Source organism: Musca domestica, unplaced genomic scaffold (assembly GCF_030504385.1).
Source record: "Musca domestica strain aabys unplaced genomic scaffold, Musca_domestica.polishedcontigs.V.1.1 57, whole genome shotgun sequence".
Classification (NCBI taxonomy): Eukaryota; Metazoa; Arthropoda; class Insecta; order Diptera; family Muscidae; genus Musca; species Musca domestica.
In genome coordinates, this window is record NW_026712358.1 from 3,840,600 (window position 1) to 3,861,836 (window position 21,237).

At 35.0% G+C, this 21,237-nt stretch overlaps 1 protein-coding gene across 1 annotated transcript; it reads left to right on the forward strand.

Annotated features, from left to right (window-relative positions):
- Positions 1–7,331: 7,331 nt before the first annotated feature.
- Positions 7,332–14,063, forward strand: LOC131805511 (uncharacterized). Its single transcript, XM_059128727.1, has 2 exons — positions 7,332–7,778; positions 12,402–14,063. Exon 2 carries the CDS (start codon positions 12,402–12,404, stop codon positions 13,932–13,934), a length of 1,533 nt encoding a protein of 510 aa, XP_058984710.1. The 5' UTR covers positions 7,332–7,778; the 3' UTR covers positions 13,935–14,063.
- The last annotated feature ends 7,174 nt before the right edge of the window (positions 14,064–21,237 follow it).

Genomic DNA, 21,237 nt, shown 5'->3' on the forward strand with positions numbered 1-21,237 from the left:
TCCATTGCGTATCTGACCTAATCTAAATTTTAACCTTTTGTGGGGAAGGAACAGAAGGAGTGGCCGATATTTTTCATATTCACCTCAGATGTCTGTTGAGAAAAATATGAGAAACAAGAATACCCACCCCTTTTGGTTGGGTGATCTTATATTGTTAGAAATATTGAGATGTGTTAAATTTGATGAGCATGAGAAGAATGATTCGAATCCTTATTACACATTTTATATATACCCTTCTTTTTGGGGGAGGTACAAGAATGAGCCGGGCGATATTTACCATCTTCACAAAAGATCTTGTGTTGATAGAAATATTGTGATGTGTCGAGTTTGAAGGGAATCTGATGCTCGTATCGCGTTTTACGAGCTTCATGGTTATTCAGAAGAGTCGAGGTACCAGAAGAAGTGGACACATATACTTCATATTCATACCAGATCTTGTGTTAGTAGAAATATTACAATGTATGCAATTTTAAGAGAATTGGATGCTCAATTCGAATTTTATGATAGTTTTGATTGTTCAAAAAATTGGGGCTTATTTCATACCAGATCTTTTGTTGGCAAAAATATCGGTATGTGAGAAATTTGAAGGCAAGCGGACTGTGGACAAAATTTAAAGGAGTTATAATTTTTTGAAATGTTTATCCTTTTTGGGGGAGGATGGGGTCGGCCGATATCGTCCATTTTCACACCTGACTCATCACTGATACAAATATCAGGATTTGCAAAGTTTACGCAAAATCGAATGATCCATTTTCAAAGTTAAATTATTTTTTTGAAAATGGGTTAGGTAGGTAATATTACGATGTACCAAGTTCGGACCAAATCGGATACCCCCTTCGGACAGCCGGACGGACATCTTTAGATCGACGCCAAATGTCCTGAAACCGATTTGATTCAAAGAAACTTAGGGTATAAAACCGTTATTTCAATGAGACACGTTTTGCCCACATCACATGATATACTCTCTACAGCCATAGGCTGAGGGTATAAAAACAATCATACTCGCATTTCACATTTTATCAGCATTGTGATTATTCAAACTTGAAACCCTCTAGTATAGTACTAAAAAGTGAGCCGATATTGCCCAGTTTCGCATCTGACAGCACTGACACGTCTGAATAAAATCGGTTGATCGTTCCACTTTGTATCTCTTAAACTATTCTTTTTTCTTTGAAAATGTTAACCTTTTGTGGTAGAGGTATTGGATGGAGTAGACCTAACCCGATCTAAGTTTGTTAGTAATATTATGATGTTTGGACGAAATTGAATAGTACTTTCACTATTATCGTGCGCACCAGCCGAAGATTTCGAAGATTTCAAAAGACCTGGGATCTTAAATTATAATCTCGATTTGGCCGTATCAAATGTTAGACAAAGACTGGGGGCATAAAAATGACAAAATATCTGGAAAAAGTCTGAACCACATTAAATCATTTTAAGCTTAGAATATACTAACTAGATATGAAGCGGGGGTCAAATCGAACGTCCCAATCTGCATCTGTGTATCTCATCTTTAGAAGAAAATGACCCACTGAACAGAAACAAAGAAATTAAGAGGGGTTGAGGCAAGGCTAAAATGAAAGATCTCGGAGTACTTTCCGAGCTGAGGCAAACATAATTTCAAAAAAATCTCTAAATCTGAAATTCTTTTGCATATAATTCGAATTCGTATTTTCTAGGATTTAAATGAGGAGTTAAGTGCTGAAACTTATTCTGGATATAACCATCTTAACCACGTCCCGTGTAGACTCGAGTGACGCATTTTGGAGATTCCAGTAGACTTCCATTTTATGTAGCTTTGTTTATACTAGCACACAAGTCACATATGTGAGTATGGGTTTAAGTAAGATAGATTATTTTCTTAGGTTTGAGATATAATGATTTTAAGGTCATGCTTTTGGCAGGGAAGTACGCCTTTCGAAACCATTTCGGGGGGCCAACTAGTAAAAAACTAATTTTTTTCTTGAAATGTCTGAATAGTAACTGAAAGGACATGCATCCTTGGCTTTAGACATGCAGAACCTTCGGTAAAGACCTTGGCCTTCCCATCGTAATTTCTCTCCACATGAGAAGCGTATCGCCTTCTAGGCCAAATAATTTGCGTAGCATGGCTTTTGTTATAGCATCCTTCTTTTCCTCAACAGTTGCAATTTGTCTGCTTCTTTAAGACGTTTAACCTTAGGAATAATTCGAAAAGGTCTTCCAGAACTCTTTCTGTTATTGCAGGGAGGTTGGAAACTTGCGAATGACTTAAAACATAAAGTCTGTATTATTAAATGTTATATAGATGAGATTATCTATTGGTCCTTTCTTTTCCTCGTTTTTAAATATGAAGGTGTATTTAGTGAATAACGACGGCTGAATAACATATTAGATGACAGAAAACCTGTTATAAATGCTTAACATAGTCGCCTTGCGACGAACACTTAAACCTCATGCCTGTTTCGTAGGAAGCTATAGGTCATTCTGCTGCTTTACATGTTTGATTTTCAGATTCATTTTCGAAAATTATGGGCCGATGCAAACTAAAATTCGTTATTGTATCCTACCACGAATATTATACTGTATGTTGGTTTTACATGGAGTCACCCATACATGAAACTAAGTGTATAATTTTTTGACAATCTCTGATGAGGATCCCCAAATGTTTCAATTCACAATCATTTTGGACATCGAACTTCAATGTGAAATACAGTGATGACTCTTTCAAGTGAACATGAAACTGACCTTGTTCAAAAGACTACATTATTTTGGGCTCATTCCATGGATAAAGAAAAACGAGATGTCCTTAGTGTTAAGCCACAGCACTTTCATAAAATTTTTAGTAGTGGCTTCTTTTCTTCAATTCTCTTCTCACATTAAAAATTATCATCATGTTAGATTTCATTCAGAAAACAACACCCATATGAAATTTTCAATTCCAAAATATTTCTGCACTCCTGCCCAGTTTCACTGTTTTCAACTAAAAATAACACAGCGATTTTCTTTAATCCGCAACATTCATTACAAATCATCGGCTATTAACAGCTAATGATGGGGATCACCTGTTTCCGACTGACCTGGAGACACCACTTTTCCAGTGTTGGTGTTTTGTCTGCACCGCGTATTTATTTTATAAGAGTCCATTTAAGACGAGTATGTAAATGATTCCTAAAGACCTGTAATTAAGCCGAAACGATGACATCGCTCACAAACCAAGTCTTATCAATAACAAAATTGTTACAGCAGCTAAAACAAGCTCGAAACAACGGCAATTGTTGATAAAATGAGAAATTAAATTAATGATCATCGCCATAATTATTTGCTGGAACATCATCGACATCGGAGATGATTAAATCGCACTCACAACGTGTCAGAGGCACGTTGCAAAGAGGAGGCATTCCCCATACCTCGACGTAATTCGTCCGAAACAAACAAAAACACAATTCACAAAATGTGTCAAGAATTCAAACAAAATGCAAAGACGTTAATGAAATGGAATCACTGGCATCATTTGTCATTAACTTTCATCTGCCAGGGGATTAACTTGTGATCCATTCGCAGCTGACGTCGTTTGCCATCTCCAGCCAGCCAGCCAGCCAGCCAAAGTGTTGAGCAAATGAATAACATCACAATTATCATCGATACATTTGTTGTGCGCACGATTGTTCAGCGCTCGTGGAGGGGGGAAGATCAGGATTGCGGCTTACATCTGCGATTACGATTTTAAATTAAAATCGAATACATTTTTAATCGTCATTCACATTCTTAATCAAATGCAATTTTGTAATTTAACTATTTTGCAATTATAAGTGAAAAACAGCAACGGCAACAACAGTACAGCGTCTAACTGAAAGTGTAACACTCTCTCTCGAACAACCACGAACGGGATCGATAATAATTTCTAAGTGCTTAGCCATCCAATACTGAATGGATGCTACAAACATTGGTTAAATAGAAAAATCCTCCATGAGCAATGATCATTCAATGGCAAATCTCTGGCTGACAATCGCCTAAGCTGAACCGACTGAGATGCCGCTGCGAACAACCACGTCAAGGCAGGAAAACGACAATTGCAGATTGCAAAAATTAAGAGTAAATTAATAACTTAATCGTTACATTTGGAGACAGACATGTTACGATCATCATCACCGTTGTCATTATCATCATCGTCATCATCATGCAATTAAATTTGATCTCTATAGAATGCACTGTGGATGAGTGAGAGTAAAATGTGGAAAAAGAGGATATTTTTTTTGGAAATTTTTTCAAGTTCAACATTAACTTATATTTATATATATTACAGGGTGAGATCAAAAAACTGCAGCCAACTTCAGAATGCTGTTATTTCTAAGCCACTCGTCCGACAGCTGTTAAAATTATTCCAGTGACAGCTCATTATATTGTTTACAATCGTACAAAAGCATTTTGGTGAGAATTTTCCAGAAAAAAAGTTATTTGTGATGGAATTCAAGCGTGATAGTGTGATTTCTTTATATTTGCCTGGAAAACCACAAGTGGCTATCGTTAGAGCACTCCAGCATTTAAATGTGAATAAATCTTTTGTGTCTCGCACCATCGCTCGTTACCGTGATACTGGTAGCGTAGCCCGACGTCAAGGAAGTGGACGGAAGAAAACAGCAACATCTGCAGAAATGGTTCGAACATTAAAGAAGCGACTTGATCGAAACCCGCGTCGCCGTGACTGAAAAATGGCTCATGAGCTGAAAATATCGCAATATTCCATTCGGCAATTATTGAAAAATCAGCTCGGGGTAAAGCCACTGAAATTCCAAAAAGTGCAAGAACTTACACCTCAACGGAAAGAAAACAGACTCAAAAGAGCTAAAGAGTTGCTTCGCTTGGCCAAAAGTGGTGAACTGCCGAATTTGGTTTTCTCCGATGAGAAAACATTCGTTGTCCAGCAGTTTGTAAACTTGCCAAAGAGGTCAGCTGAAAATGTGCACCTTCGGTCGGTCACCAGAACTCAAGCGCTGGCCATGGTGATGGTGTGGGCCGCTATAACAACCGATGGTCGCTCTCCGCTCGTATTTATCGACCTTGGCATCAGAATAAATGCCGAATATAATCGCGAAAATATTCTGGAAGGTGTATTAAAGCCTTGGGCATACAAATGTTTTTGCCGTAGACCTTGGACAACAGGACTCAGCACGCGGCACCCAAGAATGGTTACAAAATGAGGTTCCTCGCTTCATTTCCAGCGCACAATAGCCACCAAAATCTCCGGATATCAATCCGCTGGACTATTATGATACGGCCAAAACGTGCCTAGTCGAAATAACGGTTTTAGACCCTAGATCTCTTTGGACCAAATCCGTTTCAGAACATTTGGAGTCGATTCAGCGATGTCGTTCCGTCTGTCTGTCTGGCTGACTGGTGCACAATATATATCGAAGGGAGTATTCGATTTGGTCCAAACTTGGTACATCGAAATATTTTTGTCAAACTTAGATCGTGTTCGGAGATAGGCAATATCGGTCCACTCCTTCTGGTACCTCCCCCACAAAATGTTGAAATTTTCAAAGAAAAATATTTTATTGCACAGAAAGAGAAAGGATGATCCGATTTTTATCACACTTTGCAAATCCTAATATTTCCATCAGTGCTAGGTCAATTGCGAAAATGGACAATATCGGTCAACTCCATCAGATACCTCCCCCACAAAGGGCCAAAATTTTGAATAATTATAATTCTAATAAAATGTGATGTAAGAGTCTGATTGTCTTCAAATTTCACACATCCCAATATTTATATTAACCCAAGATCTGGCAGTAAGACGGAATATATCGGTCCACTCCTTCGGGTACCTCCCCCACAAACGCTCAAATTTTTGAATATCCATGAAGTTCATAAAAAGCGAAATCAAGATCCGATTCCATTCCAGACATGGTACATCTTAATATTTTCTTCAACAGTCTCCATAATTATTTAGTTCCGATACGAAATGGACAATATTGACCCATTCTTTCCAAACCCACTCCATAGAGGGTCAGGAGTTTGAAAATTCATAACAGAAGTCAACATTTTTTAAAACAATCGAACATTGGCTGAGGGTATACATCAGTAGGCCAAATCGACCGATACTTTTTTACTTGTTTGCTTTCATTAAATAAATTTAAAAATTACGGTGTTTGACTTTGTTGCGGTTTTTTTATCTCACCCTGTATATGTATGTACATGTACCATGAAAAAATATGACCAATTTATAAAAGAAAACATTTTTGCTATTCCAAAACGTTGGCCTAGAAACGTTGATAGAATTTGGATGCTAGTGTTTTTACGTAATGAGAACTTAAAATGCAATAATATGGCTAAATTAAATGGATATCGGATTTTACCCGTACCGCACGTCTCTCTAAATATTTGGATTACCTTGTATATGGCTAAGGCTATATAAATGCCTTAAATATGCAGATTTCAATATTTGGTCAACAAGAACTATCAACTACCAGTGAAATTAAGAAAATTTGGAGCAAATTTGGAAAAATGTGCTAAATTTGTTATTTTTAAATAACTCCTAAGGAGAATATCTCCAGACAAAAACCAAACGAACAAATAAGGGATGATGACTCTTTCCAAAACCATAGTTTTCCCGGATTAACTGTTATAGTATCAACTACTAATTCCCCTCAACGATAGTGTCTCCCGTTATTCCCTTAATGAGAATCGTTCCACATTTTATTATTCCAAAGAATTGTTTACCAAAATATTAATATGCAAATCCAGCATTTTTATAAAATAAATTTCCAAAGAATAAATATTCATTAATACTTTATTTGTAAGAATTGTTTATTAAAATATTGATATGCAATTCAACATTTTATTCCAGACAAATTTCCAAAGAATTGTTTACTTAAATATTAATATTAGCCTAAAACTGTATTTTCTTTTCTGCTGCATTTCCGACAACGAAAATGCAGCAATAAACAGAATTTTAGTATATAAGCCAGTGAAAAATAAAGAAAGTAAGTTATAATTTCAAACCACACCAAACGTCTTTTTTTTAGTCAAAGTTTTTTCCGCAAATAAAAGTGGCGCAGTCGGTAGGATACCGCAAAGTCCTATCCAACGTATAAAAATAATAAAACAGATTTTATTGTGCGCGATAGAACTAGGATTTTAATCCTTAGTGCGGTATTCGAAATATCCTTTATAAGATTAAAGGATACACAAATTTTATGAAGGAAAAAAAATAAAAAGGATATTAAGAAATATCCCTGTGACTAAAAAATATTAGTGGAACCAGAAAGGATATAAAGATCTATCCTTTTGGTGAACATCCTTGTGTCAGAAGGAAACCTAGTGAAAAAAAAAAAAAAAAAAAAAAAAAAAAAGGATATTAAGAAATATCCCTGTGACTAAAAAAATATTAGTGGAACCAGAAAGGATATAAAGATCTATCCTTTTGGTGAACATCCTGGTGTCAGAAGGAAACCTAGTGAAAAAAAAAAGGATATTCCTTCAGTGGATTATAAACTTCAAAAAAAACAACAACCATAATATAAAGACTGATTAAAACTATATTAAACAAAAAACAAGAAAAAATAACCAATACAACAACAAAACAAAATAAAATTTAAAATACGGGTCTAATACAAGCAAACAACAACAAGGAGAAGTAATAAAACAACAGCAACTATTGGAGCAATATTGTAAAGAAATAACATTACCAACAAACCAATAAGGAACAGTTCATGCCGAGAACTGCACCGTGGAAGACCCTACTACTAAGAAGAAAGTAAACCTGCAATCCTTAGCACCAACAACCAAATTACAAAGTAAGACTATCTCTAGAAATCTATAATTAAGAATAACTTGTATATTTTATAAGAAAATATTTAACATACCTTTGTGAAAAATCGTGTAGGAAAATAATTCCCTACAAGCAATTGTTGAAAATTTTTTTTTTCCTCTCCTCCCTCTTTCCCATTTCAATGAGCGATAGTGACTCATTATCAGAGTACCCATCAGACTTTGAATACATACCAAGAAACTCTAATAACGGGTCGACAGCATTAGAACTTGACTCAGGGATTGAATCGAATGATGGATACCTGACTGACGAAAGAACAGAACATTACATTCGTGACATAAGAAGTAGCAGAAACAGACGCATTTTTAGAAAGAAACTCAGACAATATTTTAGACGTAGATAAACAAAAAAAAAAAAAAGGAAAAAACTAAACAGGACTATAACCCAAAATATAAAGGAAAATAAATAACTAAAATGGCAGAACAGGCCGAAAATCAGATTAATAGACTAATCATAGACCCGCTAAAATACTTAAACAACTTACCGGAGTTCTATGGGGATTCAAAAAACTTACAGACTTTTACTACCCTCGTTGACCGAATTTACCCACACTTACGCACATACGACGAATTGTCCCAATTACTTTTCTCCGACATTATAAAGTCCAAACTCAAAGGAAAAGCTAGGCAGGCAATTGAGATAAACTGCCACGCGATTTCATGGACTGACATAAAAAACATGTTGCAAAACAATTTTGGGGACAGACGTTCTAGTGAAGAACTTTTCGACGAACTAAGGAGTGTGACTTTCAGGACGAACACACTAGACTTCTATAATGACGTAAAGGACAAATTGCACAGACTAAACAACAAACTGGTAGTTATACTAGGAGAAGGTGAAGCAACTAGGCAAAGTGCGATTAATAATAAACGCACCGCTTTAAACATTTTTAAAAGCAAAATTCCAGAGCCTATGAAATCCATCCTGCTCTGTAGGAACCCAGGAGACTTGGAACAGGCCATGGACATATTATTTCAAGCCGGCTACGCATACACCGGAAACAATGAAAATAGAGCACAGACCAATGCACAATCTAGTAAACGAAGAAATTACCAACAACCATTCGTAAACCAAGGAAGAAATTACCAACAACCATTCCCAAACCAAGGAAGAAATTACCAACAACCATTCCCAAACCAAGGAAGAAATTACCAACAACCATTCCCAAACCAAGGAAGAAATCACCAACCACCATTCGCAAATCAAGGAAGAAATCACCAACCACAATTCATAAACCAAGGAAGAAATTACCAACAACCATTCCCAAACCACGAAGGAAATTTCCAAAACCCTTTCCATGCAAACAGACAAAACACTAGAAATCAGCCTGAACCCATGGAAATAGGCACAGCCGAAAATTTTCGGGACAGAGCCTCGACAGGCAATTACCATATATAATGGTAAAAACCAAGTTAGGTCATTTGAGACTGATAGTGGATACTGGAGCCACTAATTCAATTATTAATCCAGGAATTTGTCATCCGAAATGGATACACCAAATAAAACCTCTTGTTATTAAAACTCTCCAACACCAAGTTACCATAACAGAAAAGGCAGTAATTCCAGCATTTCAAGAATTTAATATAACTAATAATGCGTTAGAGTTTTATGTTTTAAAATTTCACAATCACTATGATGGATTACTAGGCAACGATATACTTAAAACATACAATACTTGCATAAATTATAAAAACAATTCCATACAAATAAACGGACAGGACATGCCAATACTTTTTGACAATAAAAATAGCGAAAATAGAGAAGAAACAAATGACAAACCAATATTTTTTGAAGAACAATATAACAAAAATTTAAGTAAAATCATGCCCACGCAGAAGGTAGGCGATGATACCAAGGATATGAAGCAATATCATAGCTTGGAACAACAAATTAGGACACAACACCTTAATTCTGAAGAGAAAAGATGTCTCTTACAGCTAATAAAAAAATACTCTTCAATCTTCTTCCAAGAAAATACTCGATTGAGTTTTACCAACGTTATAAAGCATAAAATTCGGACAACAAACAATGTTCCAATAATTAGTAAATCCTATAGATATCCTTACATACATAAAAGAGAAGTCGAAGGACAGATACAAGAAATGTTGCAAAATAATATAATAAGGCATAGCAATTCGCCTTATTCTGCCCCTATTTGGATTGTGCCAAAAAAGCCGATGCAAGTGGGAAGAACAAATGGAGACTTGTCATTGATTACCGTAAATTAAATGAAGTTACAATCGATGATAAGTACCCCATACCTAACATTGACGAAATACTCGACAAACTGGGAAGATGCCAGTATTTTACAACACTTGACCTCGCAAAAGGATTTCATCAGATTGAAATCGAAGAGGAGGACATCCATAAAACTGCCTTCAGTGTAGAAGGAGGCCATTACGAGTTTTTACGAATGCCGTTTGGGCTAAAGACAGCCCCAGCGACATTCCAAAGGTTGATGAACTACGTCCTTAGAGACTATATCAACAAAATCTGTTTGGTTTATCTAGACGATGTGATAATATTTTCCACCTCACTGCAGGAACACATAAATTCATTAAAACTTGTTTTTAACCGTTTGCAAGAAGCCAACCTCAAGGTCCAATTGGACAAATCGGAATTTTTAAAAAAGGAAACTGAATTCCTTGGCCATGTCGTGACATTAGAAGGTATAAAACCTAACCCAAAAAAAATCGAGTGCATAGTTAACTTCCCCATCCCCAAATCACCCAAACAAATTAAACAGTTCCTAGGGTTAACTGGTTATTATCGAAAATTTATAAAAGATTATTCGCTAATAGCTAAACCCATGACAAAGTGTCTTAAAAAGGATGCCAAAATAAACATATCCAATCCAGAATATCAGGAAAGCTTTAATACGCTAAGAAACTTACTAATACACGACCCAATCCTCGCTTACCCCGACTTTACTAAGAAATTCACCCTAACAACAGACGCTAGTAATTTTGCCCTTGGAGCGATACTATCTCAAGATAACCACCCGATTTGCTATGCTAGTCGTACCCTAAATGATCACGAGATCAATTACAGTACGATAGAAAAAGAACTTCTAGCAATTATTTGGGCCACAAAATACTTTCGCCCATACCTTTTCGGACGCAAGTTCATAATCGAGACAGATCACAAACCGCTAACATGGCTCTTTTCGATTAAAGAACCCAACTCAAACTAGTCAGATGGAGGCTCAAGTTGTCAGAATTCGATTATGAGATTAAATACAAAAAGGGAACAAAAAACAGTAATGCAGATGCATTATCAAGGATCGAAAATAAAATTGTTGAGATCAATTCATTAGAAAACATCCAACCCATTCTTAAAGAAAGCGATTCACCTATAAATTTATTTAAAAACCAACTCATCGTAAAAAAAATTCATTCCGGATCAGCAAGGATAAAAACCGAAAACATCTTTCAGAATATTAGAAAAACTGTAACAATAAAAGAACTAGATAAAGAGTATGCAATTATGATTTTAAAAACCCACTGTCACCCAACACAAATAAATGCAGTTCTGATAGACAATGAATTTTACGACACTTTCAGAGACACTTGTAGGGAATTCTTTTCAAATAATAACGGATTCAAATTAATCAGGACTTTTAAGAAACTAGACGATATAGAAGACGAACTCCAACTAACAAACATAATTGAGGAAGAACATCTAAGCAAAAATCACAGAGGAATTCAGGTAGTGTTCGAGGAACTAAAAACAAAAATTTATAACCCCAAACTTAAATTAAGGATAACCCAGTTCATTAACAATTGCGAAATATGCACATTGGAAAAGTATGACAGAAGACCACCTAGACTACCTTACAAACTAACGGAAACACCCACAAAACCCAGAGAAATATTACACTTAGACGTTTTCTATACACCAGAGAAACAACTTTACTTAACTATAATTGACAAATTTTCAAAACACGCCACAGCATACAAAATTAATGGAAGATCATGGATAGAGTTTAAATCAAAATTAATGCAATATACCAGCACATTTGGAAGAATAGAAAAAATTGTTGTCGACAATGAGTTAGGATTTAAAGCCATTCCGATTCAAGAATATTTAAGGAAAGAGAACATTAATATACACTACACATCAAACAGTAACCATACATCCAACGCAGATATCGAACGACTTCACAATCCAAAGACGAAACGACAGAGGAAAAAATATCACGTATCATTGGATTTTATAATAATACTATTCATAGCACCACACAAATCAAACCTATAGACTTTATAAATGGCAAAGTACATGAGGATAAATATCCCGAAATACATGATCTAATATTAAAGAAGAAAAATAACTATATTAATAAACTTAACAAAAATAGAACCGATATAGTGATAGAGGAAGGTACAAACTATATAAGAGAAATTCGAGGGGGTAAAAATCATAGGAGGTACAGAAAGATAGAATCTAAGAAAGTCGATGAAGATCATATTGAAAACACAAAAACAGGGCATAAATATTACAAAGCACATATAAGACCTCAAAAGAAATATCAAGACAAGAATAACCCAAAAATTAAAGCAAAATCTAGATAATTACCATCCCCTTTCAGATGATTAACTGGATCATAATAATGGTTGCATTTACTACAGCAACCAAGGCCCAAACCCTTGACATACAAGACTTATCGAACAATAATGGTTACATACCGATAAAAACAGGAGAGACCAATACCGTAGAACACTACATAAAAGTACTGCACATAATAAACACTACAGAATTCGAACGAACTATGGAGATAATTAAAACCAACATTGACACCCTAAAGACATCCAGTAGCGAATCAAAAACATTAATCAGTACAATAAACAAGAACTTTATGCTACTAAAAGCGAAAATAGAAAATCTTAACCCACATTTTAGAAAGAAACGGGCACTCTTAAACATTATAGGAAAAGGCTTAAAAATGATTGCAGGTACAATGGACAGCGATGATGAAGAACAAATAACTGAAGCTCTCAAATCTCTACATTCGAACGAAGAAAACTTAACTAACAAAATGAACAAACTAACTTATATAAACAATGTCATGAACTCCCAAATCCAGAACATAACTAACCATATAAACTATCAGCAAAACATTATCGGGGACTACTTAGTCAAATTCAAGAATATTATAGGGAATAAAATTTCAACCATAGAGGACGAGATAACATTTATAGAACACATATACCAGATTAACAACGACATCTCACTCCTACGGCATCACGTAGACGACATAGGACAGATTATTTTCTCCGGGAAACTGGGAATAATTCCCACAGATATTCTCACCCAAACAGAACTCGATTTAATCACAAGCTTTGACAGCTATACCAATATAAAAGTAGCCATAGCACGTAATGAAGGGAACGTTATAATAATTCTCTCTATACCACAATATTCCCAAGATTCACTATCCAAGGTAACATTCGTACCCATTCCTGACAAAAATAATAAATCCATAATGGTTAATCATTCTGATGTTCTTATAGATTTAGAAAGAAATATTTATAGCACGTATATTAAAGATAACCTAAAAAGAAATCTTATAAAAATTAATGATAATTGTTTGAACAATATACTAAACTTTGAAGAAGCTAATTGCAAAACGCAAACATTAAATACACAAGAAATTAGCGAAATAATTCCAGGAGTATTAATCCTTAAACACTTTAACAGTACGATATCACATAATTGTAACAAAGATAAATTAAAAATTTCAGGAAACTACTTAATCAAATTCGAAAATTGTGAAGTAAACACGTTAAACAAAACCTTTACGAATTTTAAAATAAAAATACAAGACAAGTTTATCCTACCTAACCTTATAACAAAAATTAAAGATACCAGTAACACAACACTTGCAGACATAAAACTTGAAAATTTATATCTAAAACAAATAGAATACGAGGAAACACTGAAACAAGTACTATATACAGATAAAAACTCAAAAATAATTGGCTATAGTATAGATATTTTAATCGGTACATCAATATGTATCTTAATTATATTTATATATCTCTTTAAGAATAAACAAACCTATGTTCCAAATGTACAATTAAAAAACCAAACTATTATAAACAATCCGGCAAAGATAATATAATTTCGTCGGAGCCTCAAACTAAGGGTGGGGGTGTTATAGTATCAACTACTAATTCCCCTCAACGATAGTGTCTCCCGTTATTCCCTTAATGAGAATCGTTCCACATTTTATTATTCCAAAGAATTGTTTACCAAATATTAATATGCAAATCCAGCATTTTTATAAAATAAATTTCCAAAGAATAAATATTCATTAATACTTTATTTGTAAGAATTGTTTATTAAAATATTGATATGCAATTCAACATTTTATTCCAGACAAATTTCCAAAGAATTGTTTACTTAAATATTAATATTAGCCTAAAACTGTATTTTCTTTTCTGCTGCATTTCCGACAACGAAAATGCAGCAATAAACAGAATTTTAGTATATAAGCCAGTGAAAAATAAAGAAAGTAAGTTATAATTTCAAACCACACCAAACGTCTTTTTTTTAGTCAAAGTTTTTTCCGCAAATAAAAGTATTAACCCCGTGGAAAATATTACCTTATTTATCCGCTAATAAATAAAGTCTGTTTTTCAAACAGTAAAATTCTCAAGTAGTATTTGTCCCAATTGACTCAAAATTTCCACAAGCTACCCTCCGTTTAACAAAGAAGAATAAATCTAATAATCTATTTTACTCAATGCTTTTTTTCTCTTCAGATTACATTACTAAATAATTTCCCCACGAAGTTGATTTCAGATACAAAACCACAGTCCTGCTAAATACATCACAACCCATTAACTCAGATCACAAACTAATCAAAGAACTTTCATTTAAAAAAATCGATTTTCAAATTCCAGCAATGCTATTTCGCTCGAAATGAAATCTCATTTAACATTTAGAAACGTTTTGATTTAACACCCATTCGCCAGCCATGTACCTGTAATCGTAACTTTTGATTTCTTTTTGTTTTAAATGGCAGCAGACAAACGAAGAATCGAAACAGAAACAGTGGCTAAATTAGGTTGAGATACAAATCATCGATAAATGCCCGCCAATGCGTCCGCCTGTGGTACCACCTCTGTTTGCTGAATTAAATGGATTTCGCATTTCATATTTTTCGTTATTTATGAGTATTGGATAAACGTGTCATAATCCGAAAAAAAAACTGGTGTAATGAATGGGTACCCTACAGTTGGGGGTTTCAATGCATGGAGTTTTTAGAAAAAAAAATCAAATGCATCGTGACGATTGTGTCGATTCAAATGTAGTTTGCAACCATGTATATGTAACACAAACACCTGTTCCATAGCTCCCATTGACAGTCGATGTTGCATTCATTTGCTTGCATTTATTTTTGGCAGACATGCATTGCCTGAATTTTCTAAAAAAATAAAGACTCAAACATTTTTATGAATTACCGCGACGCGTGAGTCTGTGATTGTTGAATGTCGAGTGCGCGTTGGATTGTGCGTTATAAGACGTCATAATTGTCCAGACATTATGACTTCTTACGTTTGTGAACAGTAACTCTCGCATTTAAATACAATTTACGGCATTAGCTTCAATCAGACGCTGGCTGGGTGACAGGCCATGGCTGTTGTATTACCAGCGGCAGCAACAACTACGACAGTCTCGGCTGATTGTTTGAGTTGTAAATTAAAATATTAGATGCCAAAATAAGAGATAATATGCACTTAATTCGCGTATAATTAAAGGGATCATGAATGTTTGTACAGCGAAGTAGATAATTTACTAGTTTGGGGTATAAAGCTACGTGAGATTTGTTAAAGAAAAAATATATGAATGTTTTTAAAAATTTTTTAAAATTTTGAATTTTAAATAAATGCTTAATATCTTAAAGCAATGTTTAATGTTATCCTTATGAGCCCTGTAATGCCTTTGTAGTCATAGCATATTTCGTAAGACACTGACTGAGTACTTACAAAGATATTCTGCGGTAAAATCCGATCGTGTCCCAGAGTTTATTTTATTTGCTACCATTTATCGTAGAGCGGTATTCATAATGAAGTATAATATATAAGCCTATCCAATAAGCTTACCCACCCGTCTTCCTCTGTCGGCAATAGTAAAACATGTTTGTAACCATTAGACCCCGGCCATTTTAACCAACAGCCAATACAGCAACGGATTGTAAAAAAAATAAATTATTCTCAAAAATCCAATGATATTGGATTAGGAGGTTGTTTATATTTCTGTTTTCGCCAAGAAACCCTTCATAACAAGGAAAATGTAACAAATTGAAATGTATTTTTAAAAAGCGACGATTATTTGTAAATAATTTACCGTTTTGTAAATATATTCTTAAAAAACCAACGATTTTACAAAATATTATTAAAAGTTAAAAAAATTTGATAACTATGTTTAAAAGTAAACTATTTTGAAAAAAAGGAAAAAATTACGATTTTCAAAATTTTTTGTATAAAAAGTATCGGCTGGTTTTGCCGACCGATGCATGCCCTCAGTAAATGTTTGTTTATTTAAATAATAGCTAAAAACGCCGGAAACTCAATATTTAAGGAGTTATGGCCATTTTAAAATATGCAATAATTCACACTTAATAATAGCTTAAACGCCGAAAACTCGATATTTAAGGAGTTATGATCATTGCAAAATTTACAATAATTCACACTAAAAAAGTGATCACAAATAATAGCTAAAAACGCCGAAAACTCAATATTTTAGGAGTTGTGGCCATTTTAAATTATTGATTAATTCACACTTATGGCTATTATCACGTTATTCTAAATCTTGAACCTTTTTGGGAGGGGTTATGAAGAAGTGGACTAGTATTGTCCATTTCGTATTTGACCTAAGTCGGATATAAATATTGCAACTTGTCAGATATGGACTATATCCACTACTTTCTTCACTTTATATGAGTTATGTGATATTCTTTGAAAAATGTGTAAATGTGCGAGAGGTACCAGATATAGGGGTCTGAAGTACTCCAATTCGTCTAATACTTATAAAAAACATCGGGATGTTCAAACTTTAAAGAAGATCGAACATTTATTTTCAATTTCACGCCACAATTGCAAATCAGAAATTTAACCGGGAGTGGGCCGATTTATTCCATACTCACATCAGAACTCTGTCTGAGAGAAATATTTTGATACACAAAGTTTGAAAGGAAAAGGACTTTTTCGCAAAATTGTGACCTTTTGTAGGAGAGGTAGAAGAAGGGGTGAGCCGATATATATTCACTTTCATATCAGATTTTGGGTTAGTCAAAATTTAGGAAAGTTTGAAATTTGAAGGGAATCAGATGTTTATTTCGCATTTTACGAGCCGTTAGTTATACAAACTTTTAACACTTTGCTGGGGGAGGTACCGGAAAGAGTGGACCGATAAATGTTTTTTATGATATATTTTATGTTGATAGAAATTTGAGTTTGAAAGGAACCGGATTCTCGCATCTTATGACCATCATAGTTAGTCAAAAATTTAACCCATTGTGGTGGAGATTCAGGAAGGTGTGGTTCGATCTATGCCATGCTACAATGTGAGATAAAAAAAACTGCAACAAAGTAAAACGCCATAATTTTTACTTTTTTTAATTTAATTGAATGAAAGCAAAAAATGTCGGAAATAGCATCAAATTTTAGAATAATTATAGATTTGTTCGAATTGGTCACCTTTGGCACGAATAATGGCCTTCAAACGCTGCCCGAATTTTGATCTGCGGTATTTTGGCCCATTGCCAGCGAAGCGCTTGCTTGAGGTGATCGACATTTTGGTATTTTTTAGTACCAACCTTGCTTTCCAAAATACCACAGACACAATTGTCCGACGAATTGGTATCTGGAGATTTTGGTGACCATTGTGCGCTGGAAATTGAGCAAGGAATCTCATTTTGTAACCATTCTTGGTTGGCGTGTGCTGAGTCCTCTTGGAATGTCCAAGGTCTGCGGCCAAAAAGTTTTCGTGCCCAAAGCTTTAATACACCCTCCGGAATATTTTCGCGATAATATTCGGCATTTATTCTGATGCCGCGGTCGAGTTTTGTTTCCAATTTCAAATGGAATTATTTGAATTCCAAATAAAATAACTCGAATTAGAAATGAAAATATTCGGAATTAAAGTGGAATGTTCGGAATAACAAACTAGTTTCTCGAATTACAACTACAACGTTACGAATTGCGAATGGAAATCCCGAATAACAATTGAATGGGTTTGAATTACAAATGGAATTCTCAAATTTTAAATAAAATGTTTCGAATTACATCTGAAAAAGTGTAGTTTTGCGTTAACGACTGAATTAAGAAACCGAAATTCCAAAACTAGGTGATTGACTCACAGGCCTATCAGCACCAAGGTGAAAGGACTAAAGCTAGAAATTTCAAATGTTGGTCGCTCTTGGTCGCTAATGGCTTAACTTGATTTTTTTGTGGGGGCGGTTGTAAAAATATTGGGTCTAAATTGCCAATATCCGAACTCGATACTTTTTGTAAAAAATATTACGATATGGGAAGTTTAACCAAATCGAATACTTTCGTTGAGACTTGTCGTTCGCTCCAGCCAAGAGGAATATAAGTTGACAGACGGAAAGACATTTCATCGAAGATACAGGCCTTCCTTGGGTAAAAAAATCAAAAGTCCTTCAATAGCCAGAAAACTTTCAACACGGTCTTTTATAGTCAGAATAACTATAACAATTGGTTGGAAGGCAGTCTTCAGTCAACTTCAGTCAAATCAGCCCTCATTAAGACTCCTAAGGAAAAGGAAAGCCTTTTTCTAGACAACAACCCTTCAAAATTAATTCAACTGGCACAGATCCATCATAAAAGATTCTGCAAACAGAAGTCCTTTAGATGAAAGGTTAACAAAACACAAAAGACCTAAGAAAAGACTTCAATAGATAGAAAACCGTTCAATGTCAAAAAAATTGAAAAAAATATTTTTAGAAAATAAAAACTGTAGGAAATTTTATAACTTCTTTTCTTATAAGTTGCCGAACGATGTCCTTTTTAAACGGATCATTTATACAGATCTTTTAGAAAGTTTTTTTTTTTTATAGACTGAAGGGCTTTTAAAACATTTTCAATGAAATGAGATCGAATAGGCCTTTATAAAATGTCATCTATGAACCAAATAATCTAAAATTTTTATAGCAACCCTCGTATCTCTAACCTTATCTAATCATAGCACTGTAACATCCTGAAAGCGTTTGCAATGGTCATTTCACAAAACGACCTCGAAAAAATGTTGTTGATATAACAAAGAGGAGGACATAAAATCGAAAGTGAATGTTTATGCTTTGTTTTCCAATAAAATGTTGGTGTTGTTGTGGCTTCCGATCCATATTTGTCACTGCATGTCATTGCGTCCAGCACTTGGCCGGCTATTAAAGCTTAAATATGCAAATTGTCATTGAAAGTCTTTTGTTTTTGTTTCTTGTTCGAACTCCAGATTCCAGCTGAAAGAGAGGAAAACAAAAGCAATCAACTGATGATCGATTAAAATTACTTTAATTTATGCCAATAATTCCGTAATGCTGGAAATCGACCAAAGCAGCCATGGTCACAATTGGAGTAGGTACCTGTACTCGGTAGGTGTGTACGAGTGTCTTTGTTTCTTTGTTTGTAGCTCAATGTGTGCGCTATTTACTCATTTCGTTACACCATCCATATTATAAACGACAAGACGACAGTTACTCTGTCACTCATATTCGAACGAGAAGTTGACAGTCGTTATTTTTTGGCATGGCCTGGCCTGGCTTGCCCTGGCGAATGGTGGTGGTGCTGTGAACTCCCCAGCAACCACACCACGATGCCAACTGATCGATCAGTTGATCTATTGAGATCGATTGTTAGACATATTTATGACTGACTGCCAGACACTAAGAGTCGCATGTGCGACACAAAACTCTCCAATGCGACAGCAATTGTTTCAACCTTATCACCGACTGAAAGCTCCAACGAAGACAATACAAATCCGTAACACAACAACGACGACAACATAAACAGTGGAGTCACCCTCTAGTCGGAGTACTTGAACAGATCTCCACTGGATGGAGATGGAGAGAAGAATGAATGGCATCTGGAAGAGGTTTGTCAGCCATTAATGTAGTACAACAACAACAATGCTAACAGCTACAACACGACAACCTCCATTTAAAATGAAATATGTAACGCAATGCCGCAAAAAATCAATTAGGTGCACTCCATTTGACATTTTATCTCAGTTAATTATTTTAATTATTATTGGATGGTCGGTCGGTTGGTTGGTTGGCTGGCTGATCGACTTGGCATCGTTCATCGTTTAGCTCGTTCATTGCTTAGCTCTGGTTGAGCTTGGCTTAACTAATCCCGTTTGATCGAACTAACTTGCCGTTACACCAACACCTTGGCAAGCCGGCAGGCTGGCAGGCAGGCAGATCACACAAAATTACACATAAATAATGGCCGCCGCCGCGTACCCATGGAACTTGACGATGTGTCCATAGCCTCTAGTGTTTATTTACATTCGATTTAACGTAATCATCAACAACCAGCTGAACATCCATCCATACATCCATTGATCCATCCATCCATCCATCCGTACGCCAAAGTGCTTGCTACACTAGCTCGCTCATAGCTGGCACTCTACTCTAGTCATCATTATTAGACACTTTTCAGTGTATCAATTTGTATGAGTGTGTTGGTGTGTGTCAGTGTCTGTGCAAGCTCACCTCCGTCCCTGTGTCTATATTTGACGATACTGTTTCACAAATGACATGTATATTATGGCAAAAAAATCTAATATATTATCTATACTGCAGTTCGAGTGAGTAAGACCGGGTGATTCGAGGGTGAAATGAAATAAAAAAAAAGACTTAAGACACAAACTTTAAAATTGATACGCATATAGCTCCTTTAACGACATATACAATTATTTGCAAATAGGGAAATACGTGCTAAATTTCCGAGCAATATCAAAAATGGTTTAACATATATAAGTGCTTCATTAACTGCTCTAATATACTCCAAAAAAAAAAAAAAGAAGTAAGAAAGCAGTATACCCTCCCACATTTGGAAGAAATTCGCAAATTTAAATAATGAAAAAAATCCGTCAAAAAATACTGCTAAAATCATAAAAATACCGAATATAGGGAGTTACCGTTACATTGGTCCTCATTGATCATTACGATATCCAAACACGAAACTTGAAACAATTCCGATGAAAAATGCCGCTAAAATCCTCATAATACCGAATATAGGGAGATATTACCCCCATATCCGAAGACCTGGGCCTGCATATGCAAATTTCTGTTTTAGGCTGTTGTATCCATTAGGAATCTTAAATACGAAATTTGATACGATTCCGGTAAATAATGTCGCTGAAATAGTTTGAATACCGAATATGTGGAGGTACAG

What these genes read in the sequence shown, in the direction of transcription:
- LOC131805511 (XM_059128727.1), top strand. Translation starts at nt 12,402, where the DNA reads ATGATTAACTGGATCATAATAATGGTTGCATTTACTACAGCAACCAAG.